At 34.6% G+C, this 11,768-nt stretch overlaps 1 protein-coding gene across 1 annotated transcript in view; it reads right to left on the bottom strand.

Moving 5' to 3' along the window:
* LOC106874571 (ornithine decarboxylase antizyme 2-like) overlaps nucleotides 1–7,553 on the bottom strand; it is a 20,536-nt gene extending 12,983 nt beyond the window's left edge. The window contains 1 exon segment of the mRNA XM_014922348.2: nucleotides 7,308–7,553. Within this exon segment, the coding sequence (XP_014777834.1) occupies nucleotides 7,308–7,399 (92 nt within the window). The 5' untranslated portion in view covers nucleotides 7,400–7,553.
* Nucleotides 7,554–11,768: the final 4,215 nt, after the last annotated feature.

Below are 11,768 nucleotides of genomic sequence, written 5' to 3'. Positions count from 1 at the left end.
TTTTTTTTTTTTTTTTTTTTCAAAATTGCGATCTCCGTATTTTGTAAAGAAAAGAGAATCAATGCATTAGGAATTGAAAATTGCAAAACCTGTCCTGTATGTTTGTGTGATGCCAAATAGTAATTTGTTGTTGAAAACAAGAATCGAAAGAAAATAAAACGCAAGAGGCGTGTTCCGCTTTGACATTGCCAAATAATAATACCAACATCTTCAATGTGTGATCATTAACCGAATGTAAACTAAACGATATATTTTCTTCAATTAATTACTGCTAAAGACGAAAGAATGCCCTACGAATGATTTAATCTTAATATTAGTAAATGCATCTATTAATAAGCTCAGCATATTCATTTGGAAGTGAATCGTTTCTAGAATAAAATGGCTAAATTAGATTCCCTGTCTATTCTGCATCCTTCCCCAAAACTATTAGCTAAAAATTCAAACTCCACTAATTGGGTTAAATGACAAGACGAGGCCTTTTAACAATTGTAGCATTGAAGGGAGGAAGAGGGAGAGAAATAATATTTCAGAGCAAAAAAAAACAACAAAAACAGTACAACTTGAAAGCAGCAGCAGAGAAAAGTATTTTAAACTAAGTATGGAGAACAGAGTGAGAGAGAAAGACGCCATTTGTGAGCAAGGGATGTAACTGCAAAACAACTTCAAAAACAGAGAAATGTGCACTTTTCTATCGTTTTTGTTTGAAAACAAACAGAATATTAGTATAGAAAACATTCGACATATATAAATCTAAATTAAATAGAACACCAACGTTCATAACAACGTTTCTTTACATATTATTTGCTCCTAATTTCCAGTCACAAAAATGGCGACCAAGCTACCGGAGTATCAAATCTGAAGACGCCCAAACTTTTGACTAATTACATTTTTTGTTTATTAGAACAAAATCGATAAATGCGTTAAAGAAAATAACCTTGATAAGAGCTTTTAACATTTTAAGAAAAGCAAAAAAAAAAAAGAACTTTTAACCTGGATAGGGAAAAGAATTATGGGCGATCTTACGGTAGTATTGTACCGAAAGATCACCGAATTATGTAATCATTGAAGCCACTTCAGACTTCGAATGTTTATTTTTCAAATACGCTAAAATTCTGCATAAAATGATTTGCAGAAGGAATGCCACTGCATACAAAGAAAAACAAGTGGAAAAATAGCGCCATTGTTCTGGTATGGAATCTAACAAGGAAACATTAACGTGGTCGTCCGATCTGCTAAAAAGAGAAGCCAAACCAGCGCTCAAATTACACCAACTATGCTGTTTTGGGGAAAAGGACACTTCAACAAGATAGTCCAAGATAGACTTTGGTTGAGCGAGGAATGGGGTCGGCTGGTTGATCACTAAAATATGCCCTTCGAAAATATTTGCCCAGCGCAACATCTGAAAGAGTTCTAAAGTTTGTGCTAATATCCCTCAACAAAATTCCATCTGACTCATGCAGGTATGGAAAAGTGGACGTTAAGTGACAATATATGACGAAGCATTTCAGATTATCAGCTGATAACATTAAGAGGATTAATATAAGAGTACTATGAACAAAACAACTTTATAATTTGCATCAGTGGATGCTCGAAATAGATAAAGTTGTAAACAATCGGGTGTAGAACAATTGGAATGGATGTTGCCCATAAAAACGGTATTTCCTGACGCCTTTGGCACCAGAAGCAACAACAGCAGAGTTCGAACCACGACTGGGGAAATATTGAACGCTTCAATGATTATCTCCCTTGTTTTGTTCTGCCAGAAAATAATGTCAGCGGTTTTTAAAAATGACAAATATCAGCACCGCAGCAAATAATACATTTCCCCCACCCCCTATTAATGAAGAGGGTAAAAAAAAACCAAAAGAAAAACCCAACTAACGAACAAAACAAACCAAAAACAAAAACTATCATGCATCAATTTAATGTTTAATTCCTACTCCGCCATAGTGTTTACCAAGTTCCCAAAGTTAAAATAGAAATTTCTATTAAAACACGCCAATTTGTCCGCCCCCTTTTTTTAATCCCATCAACCCCCGACACGAGAGATCCTGAAAATGCCCATTAATATTTTGTTTTCATAGTCACTGCCTTTAATCAGCGTTTTATTTCCATTTTAACACAACTGGAAATCATGAAAGCGGCCATTTTATTCATTACATACATGTATGCAGTCAGCGCCCATTCCTAACTAAATTATCACTTATATAATTACTATATTATATATATATATATATATGAAATCATATACACAGAAGATGATTAGACATCAAGCGTTAATTAGTCTAACAATAACTTGGGCTAATTACGCGGTTGTTTAATGTTACAAGCTACAAAATACAGACAACTACAATTGGAAGAAGGCACTTTTTAATAAACGGAAAAGAGCTCACATGAACTAATGCTTAATAATTGAGAAGATACACATCTCAAGTGCATATGTGTGTAAAATGATACACTAAACTATTACAAATAAGCTTGGGGGGGGGGCGATCACAATGGAATAACGGCCATGTTGGAGTACCGGCTTCAAAGGGCTTCTTAATCGATTATATCGATCCCAATCTGGTACTTTCATTTCCTTTTTAAAATCAATCGATATTTATTGAGCCATTTAAAGTTACGGGATAATAACGATCTTTTCGTTTGCAAACAATGTCGGCTTACGAATGCTAATATATACAGCTTAATGCATATGACGAAGCATTTCAGTCAGATAATAAATAACCAGCTGATAACATTAAGCAGCGGATTAATTACAAGAATATCCTGCACATGCAAGAAAGAAAAAAAACTTTAACAATGATAATAAAAAGCATCCACTACACATAATTTCTTTCATGTATTCCAGAACAATGGCTACGGTCATACTGGAGCACCACCGCATCATGTGTGTGTATGTATGTATATATATATATATATACACAAAAATAAGAGGAATGACCAGCAAAAGTGGACTCCTATATGCTAGAAATAGATGCTGAATCATCTAACCACGAAACAAAATTTTTTTTATAAATATCTATATATATATATATATATATATATATAAAATAATGGGTAATGAAATACATATTAACTAGCTTTGAAAAATTTAAATCCATCAATTTTCTTAATTTACTCTTCTAATTGTAGAAAGGGGTGGTGAGAAATTTATATATATATATATATATATATATATATATGATTGTTTCATCTTGACGGATGATAGCCGTCCCATCAACACACAAGAAAAAAATAGTAAATTTAAAATAATTTTTCTAAAAATGCTGAGAGCAAATCGAAATATTAAAAAAAAGACCCTTTTTATAGTGAAAATCGGTCAACAAATAAGAAGTCTCGTGTGTGTGTGTGTGTGTGTGTGTGTGTGTGTGTGTGTGCGCGCGTGCGAGTGCGTGTGACAAGCTTTCAACGCAGCACATCACGTGTAACTTCTGAGCCTATTACGTGGCCGTTCGACTTTACTAAACATAGCAGCTATATAGAATTTTTTTAAGAAAAATCAACACTCTTAATGGCTTTAAATAAATGGAGCAAACAACATGTTGGACACACGTAGCATGTAGGTGTGTATTAAGAACAATAAAATAAATAAATAAATAAAACTGGATCTCCTTCGGTCAATTTTGGCTCAGATCAAAGCTAAACCTAGGGCTATATAATTAAAACTGACACTAAATCCGATTCGCGTGTATGCACAACCAAGCATATATCTATTTTCATATTTTGGCACATATATAAATAATGGTAGTATATACCGCGCATACATATATACACGTGTGTATGATATACGCAAATTACCTAGGGAAGAATTTATTCGGTTCCTAATCGTTAATCTCTTCTCCGAAGTAGGAAGTTAAAATGCCAGTTCTAGCACGAAATTAGCTAAATTTTTTTTAGTATAATCCTCATCAGTTCATTTTGTGTGTGTGTGTGTGTTTTCCGTCTTATCTAAGAACAATTAAAGACGAGGGAGGGGAGAGGAGGAGAGGCAGAAAGAGCATGAGGAAGAGAGAGAGAGATAAGGGGGTGGCGGGAATATACAGAGAGAAAGAGAGCAAAAGAGGGGGTGGAAAAAATGAGAGGTAGATATATATATATAGAGAGAGAGAGAGAGATTAGCTACGCAGCTAAATCTGCTTCGAAACAAAGTAGTACAAAGTATATACAAGAGTGGCTGGGCACGCCGGGAGCGACTCCAATCACAACTGACCCGAAAAACAAAACAATATTTGATAGTCAACCTAATTTTTTTTTGTTTAGTCAGTCTTTTTCTTCCGCAACTTCAGTCATCTACAATAGGCAGTTATGATCACTAACTCACATACTCATGGCTAATTATTGTTAATATTTTTAATTCAGGATAATTACTCTAATTGTCTTTTCCCAGCGTAGGTCTAATGGAGCAGCGGGCGTTCTTTTCATAATATCAAAAAACGATCCAGTATAAACCAACGTCATCATATATATATATATATATATATATATATACACATACACACACACATCCAGTGGACACTCATTAGAGCACCTTGATTGCTATGACAATGCGTGCATATAAAAGGGGCGTATATATATATCTATGAAATATACATCTACGACGCACTAATTGTCTATTTCACTATTTTCTATCATCTACAAAACATCCATTAAAAAGAAAAATCTAATATTCATGACGTGTAAGTATGTATGTATATGTACACTATATATACATACACACACTATATATTATATATCAGTATATTATATATGTACACTATACATATATATACACGCATTTTATATTATATATACGTACACTATATACACAGATTTTATATATATTACACATACGTACACTATATACGCACACATTTTATATATATATATGTACACTATAGACACACATTATATATATATATATATACACACACACACATGCCTTTTTAATTTCGCTAAGTTTATTTTAAACAACTAGAATATCTTAAAAAGTTAGTGGGTTGAATTTTGATTTCGTTAATCATTTTGATAAACTTCAAAAACTTTTCCGATTCGAAAGTTGTAACCAGCAAAATCTACATAGATTTTTTTTTTTAAACAGTTCTCATGATTTAGGCTAATTTCATTTCCCCTCCATCAAACAAAAACATTTAACTTATCTCTTCCAGGTACTAAAATCAATAATCATCAGGGCAATGAATGAAAAATACCCAACGCTACAATCAAAATTACATTTATTATATTCTATACACATTTTACAAATTAAAAGATGTATTGAGATTTGAATGCTTGAGTAATTGGAGGGTGGTTGAGGTTTAGTGAGAGGACGATAACCTCAACAGAGTACACCTAGGTATGATAAAAGCATTCCAAAGTTGACCATCCCGTTTTTTGTCCCCCCCCCCTACAAACACCTTTAGGTCTTGCATTAAATCCACGTGTCCTTTAAGATGATTTATAATTTGTGGAGGTTTTAATTGCTATTTCTAGCAGGCAGAGGGAGCACAGAGTATATGACGGCGTGGAGCTGGATGTATTTCGTCGTAGATATAAATCTTTCGAATTCCAATTAGATCACTTATTGATAAGGTGGGGTAGATGGAGAGAGTGTTTCATTGCTTCTATTACAAAAAGTCAATTATGAACATATAATATCTGGATAGCATTTTATATAGTATAAAACACATTTTGGGAGAATAGGTTATTAATTATCAGCTAATTAATATAGGCATATACACAAACGTACAGGTGTATCGGTGTGATGTGATATATATATATATATATATATATATATATATATATATATATATATATATATATATATATAACTATGCCTACAGAGCAATAATTTTTGGATAGCAGTTTATTAAAAGATGAATCAAGCTAGATACATATACACAAACACCCATGATTATACACATAACGGTATATATATATATATATAAGATGGCATCGTAGATAGGTATATATATTTTTTAAGAGCTATTTAATTATAAAATATCATGCTCAAATGTGCGTAGATAATACACACCCATTTATGATGTCATATATACAAATATCGCATCATGAGTATGTTATATATATATACACATATACACCCATACACATCGACATCATATATGGATATATATATATATATATCCACACATACATCTTATATAATTGTTGAAGAACAGTTTATTAATTATAAAGTCATGCGCACACACATATACACGTGCGAGATATATATATATATATATATATATATATATATATATATATATATAATCATACGTGCATTTCGAGTAAGCGCAAAAGGCTGCCTCTGAAAACAGAGATATCACAAGATATAGTGGTGTGTGTGTGGGTTTGGTTCAAGGAATGACTGACTGCAAAGGAGGTCATATGGGTGAAGCTAGCTAAGTCGAAAAAAGGGAATGGTTTAGTAATTAAAATATTAGAGAAAATAAAAAGAAAAGCCATAGAAGAGAATGAACGATGTGACCAGGTCTTTTAATAGGGGAAAAAAAGAGCTTGGGGCCGCGATTGCTGCTAGAAAAAGCAGTCAAGTATCTCGCAAATCATAAAGTAGAATCTTAAAAAGGCGAAAAAGAAAAAGGAAGGACATTTTGGATTATGAAGTCTGACGGAATGGTCATGGCTAGAACGCTTTCGATGAGTACCACTCGATAAGAGATGATCGGGAGCTTGAAAACGACAGTAAATGAATATACGTTTGAATTTACAAACGAGAATAAAAATATAGGACTATATATATATATATATACATATATATGTATATATACTCTCTAGATACGTTGAATATACACACCATTAGTCGTTACCTGGAGTTTCAGATCGTTTCATATCAGAAACGCAAAAATTGGTAACGACAAACGGAAAAATAAGCTTTAAATTAAAAATATATTAATCACTACTATAAATCATTAGAAGGGCAAGTTTAATTATAAACCAAATTATATATATATATATATATATATATATATATATAAGGGACAAAATCCAAAATTACAGGTAAAAACTCAATTAAAATCAATTTATAAAATAATTAAAATTAAATTGAGTTCATGAACCTTGGTTCTTTTCCCTAAAACTATATATTTATTTATACATATATGTATATATGCAGTTTCTAAACCAAATATAAACCACAGAAATTGGGTATATATACAAATACGTCTGTGGCGTTGTTATTTTTCTGTAATAATGCCCTTTATATAAATATTTTTATATATATAATTATAATTCATAGTAGATTGGCGTGTATAATATATATTAAAGAGTAAAAGACAGGGTGGCAGGGAGATAAAATACCAAATAATACCTACGTGTCACTACGCTGTAAGGAAGGCATTGCTTCTTCTTTTACTTGTGGACCAAAGTTTTCGTCTATAACTATAGCCTTGGAGGCACACAACATTACTAGGCTTGGGAGCAAGGCTACACACAACCTACAGGCTTGCTTTAACCACTAAGCTCTTCTGAAATGCTGCTTAATAAGAATAAGAGACAATTAAAAGAATGGGAGAGGAGACGAATTAATTTCACTCCTACTCCGACTGGATTTTGTATATATCTATCTGGCTAACTACCCCTCATTCTCTCTATTATTTATATATATATATATATGTGTGTGTGTGTGTGTCTCTCTCTGCCTCCCACCTTACACTCCCTTTATCTCACTCTCTTTTGCTGTATATATATATATATATATATATATATATAAGTTTTTACCTCCCACTACGTATTCTCTTTCTCTCTGTCTCTAAATAAAAATATTTACCTCCCACCTCTCTCTCTCTCTCTCTCTCTATATATATATATATATATATATATATATATATAGCGAGAGAGAGAGAGATGTTTCTGCCTCCCACTCACTGTCTCTTTCTCTCTCTCTCTCTCATTCTACATATGTATGTATAAAATATACACCTCATGTACGTGTGCGCGTGTGTATATTTAACTATACGTAATAGTAAAACATCAGAAAGGGAGGGAGTATAAGAAGTGGAAGAGTAAAAAGAAAGAACGAAAAGCAAATGGAAAGAACAAGCTAAGGGAAAAGAAGACAAAGAGGTAGAGAAAGAGAGAGTTAAATAAAAGAAGAGTAGCGGTGGGAGGAACTAAAAAAAGAGAGAGAGGGAAAGACAAGGTTAGATAGGTAAGTAGGTAGGCAGCAGGCATGACGTAGTGACATAACACTCACTCCCTCTCTTTCTCATTCTATCTATCTATCCTGTCCACTCACTTGTTCTCCTCTTCCTACTACACATTCTCCCTAGCTGTCTTTCTCTCTCTTTTCGCAAATTATCTTTCAGTTTCTCACTCACTCACTCACTATGACCTTCCTCCCCTTCTCTCTCTCTCTGTCTAATCCATTGCTTCTTCCTCCCCGTTTATTTTCCTCACCTTCAATATGAAGCTCTTACTATATGCTCACTTCCTCCCACTATAATATCTCCCCATCTCTCTCTCTCTATCTATCTATCTCTCTATGTGTGTGTGTGTGTGTTTATATATATATATATATATATATATGTGTGTGTGTGTGTCAAAAATATAATATGCGAACCACTCCTCTATGTTCTTTTCCTTCTTTTCTATTTCCCTTTTTACGTCATTCTCTAAATTTTTCTCTACCTCCCTTCCATTTCTATCTCTCTCTCTACATCTCTCTACCTTTCTCTTTCCCCTTTTAACTATTACACTTTCTCTCTTCCTCCCTCTGTCTATTTCATTACCCTTCCTCCAGCTACTACTACTACTACAGCCGCTCCGTACAAAGCGTCTACGTGACAGATCCACCTGCTAGAAATAGCAGTCAAATGACACCCACGAATTATACCCCCCCCCCACTGTGTTATATAAAAATTAAAACAATATATATATATTTGACACTATTGTAGTCCTACATACCCACAAAAATATTAAAAAACCGGATGGTTAGCCATGGATGGAATGATTTCGATCATAATTCTGCTCGATTAAGGTTGACCGAGTGTTAAACAGAACTATTTCTATTGCCACCACCACTACCACCTCATTTACTACTACTACTACTACAATAGTGACATAGAATATTACTACTACCACCACCATTACTACTATTACAAACATAGAAAGGCTCCTAAAATTACTACTACCACGACTACCAAACAGACACACCTCATACTATTACTCATATTCACACACACCACACCCCTGCACTGTTATCTCTCTCTCTCTCTCTCTCTCTCTCTCTCTCTCTCTCTCTCTCTCTCTCTTTCTCTCACTCTCTATATATCTCTTTCTCTCACTCTCTATATATCTCTTTCTCTCACTCTCTATATATCTCTCTTTCATTTAATTTTCCATCTCTTATATATATTTTTCTTAACTTTTTTTTTAGTTATTTGTTTCCCCTCTTTCGCCCTTTCTCTCCCTTTCTATATCACTCCATATGTGTCACCAGTGATCAGAAACTCACTCTCTCATTATCTATATATCACTCTTTCTCCCTCTCTCTCTCTCTTTCTATTACACTTTTTATTCTACACTAAAACTATCTTTCCCTCTCCTTCTCTCTCTCCCCCTCTGTCTCTGTATTACTCTATCTCTCTCTGACTTTGTTGGACGGCCAAATATTTTCCAGTAACTTTCCACTACCACCCCTTCTCTTCCCGCTCCTCCCACTTCTCTTTCACTCTCACACACCGTTACGTATCTTTCCACTCTCACTCACACTCTCTCTAACACGCTTTCATTAGAGCTCACACTCAGTATCTCTCTCTCTCACTCCTCCCCTTCATATCCCTCCTTCATATCTTCCACCCTTATTACATTCTCACAATTCCACCTCCTACTCTCGCCCTATTATACCCCTTCTATCCATATCTCCTCTGCCCTCTGCTTTCGCCCGTCGCACCTTCCTCCTACTTCCTTAACTTTATACATCCTCTCACTCTCACCTTTCACTCAAAACACACACACATGGTTCTCAAATTCATATGAAACTAAAACAAAACACTTTTATAATAACCTGCTTTCAAGAGCACTTTTAATTGCAAACACACAAACATACATATAGATACATGCATGTATACAAATATACATACATATATACACACAAATATACATGCATACATACACACATACATGCGCTTATACACACATACATATATATATATATCTTTTCTTTTACTTGTTTCAGTCTTTTGACTGCGGCCATGCTGGAGCACCGCCTTTATAGTCGAGCAAATCGACCCCAGGACTTATTCTTTGAAAGCCTAGTACTTATTCTATCGGGTCCTTTTGCCGAACCGCTAGCTTACAGGGACGTAAATACATCAAAATTAATTGTCAAGCGATGGTGGGGGAACAAACACATATATATATATATATATATATATATATATATATATATATATATATATATATATATACGACGGGCTTCTTTTCAGTTTCCGTCTACCAAATCCACTCACAAGGCTTAGAGAAAAAAAAACCCACAATTATTGAATTCATCCACGAAAATCCACAGTCACATATAGAAATATTTAATAAGTAAATAAACTAAAAAGACCTATAATAAAAATACAAAGTAATAAATATTAAAATAATAAAAAATATTATCGATAGTGACTTCGAAGTTTCGGCTAGTTAAGTCATCATGGGACTGTGATGCTTTGGTAGTTAATCTTGGCTCTGTTAAATTAGAAATCTTCCTTAATCTAACCCTAACCCTAACCCTAAACACTAACCCTAACCGCAACCCTAACCCTAACTCTAAAACCCTAACCCAGACCCTAAAACCCTAGTGAAGATCGTGCGGGTGTTAATCTGAAAAATTACCAAGAAAATTGTCACCAAGGAATGCAGAGAAAAATAGTCACATGAAACAGTTAACAGCAGCAGACCACGAAATGGTTTCAAACGTTCTAAATCCATTATTTATGGGATTTTCCCTCCCTTGGTACCATCATCATGATCATCTTTTCTCTCTATCTCTCTCTCTCTCTCCACTAAAGTCTAATTAAGAAGAAAGGGTGACATATCACAAATCCCTTCAGGTAGATGGTCCTGCTCGATGTGTAGGAAAGGTGTAGGTAGAAACTCCATAAGATGCACCTGATGTAAGCTTTGAACACACAAAAATGCAGCAATGTCAAAAGAAGGTTAACAGGGAAACTAACTTTTGCATATGGAAGATGCACAGGTACAATAAATACTGAAAATGCACAGAAAATAGACTCCATCAACTGCCAGGGGTGCAAGTTAGGGGTAGTAGATAGCTTCTATTATCTAGGTGACTAAGTTAGTAGTGGAGGAGGATGCTCTGAGAGCATAGCTGTGAGAATAAGAATAGGTTGGACAAAATTCAGAGAGCTCCTACCTCTGCTGGCAACAAAGGGCACCTCTCAGGGTCCCTCTCTCAGAGTGAAAGGCACATCGCTTGATGCCTGTGTGTGAACAACTATGCTGCATGGCAGTGAAACATGGGCTGTGACAGCCGAGGACATGAGTAGGCTTGGAAGAAATGAAGCCAGTATGCTTCGCTGAATGTGCAATGTCAGTGTGCATGTTCGACAGAGTGCAAGCACCTCGAGAGAAAAGCCGGGCAGATGTGGTGTGCGAAAGAAATTACTGCACTGGTATGGTCATGTCATGCATACAGACAAGGACAACGGTATAAAGAAGTGCCAGTCTCTAACTGTGGAGTGAACTTGTAGTAGAGGTAGTCCCAGGTAGACATGGGATTAAGTGGTGAAGCATGATCTTCGAATTTTGAGCCTCACAGAGACAATGAC

This window comes from Octopus bimaculoides, chromosome 23, assembly GCF_001194135.2.
Source record: "Octopus bimaculoides isolate UCB-OBI-ISO-001 chromosome 23, ASM119413v2, whole genome shotgun sequence".
Taxonomy (NCBI): domain Eukaryota; kingdom Metazoa; phylum Mollusca; class Cephalopoda; order Octopoda; family Octopodidae; genus Octopus; species Octopus bimaculoides.
This window is presented reverse-complemented; position numbering and strand designations above follow the sequence as displayed.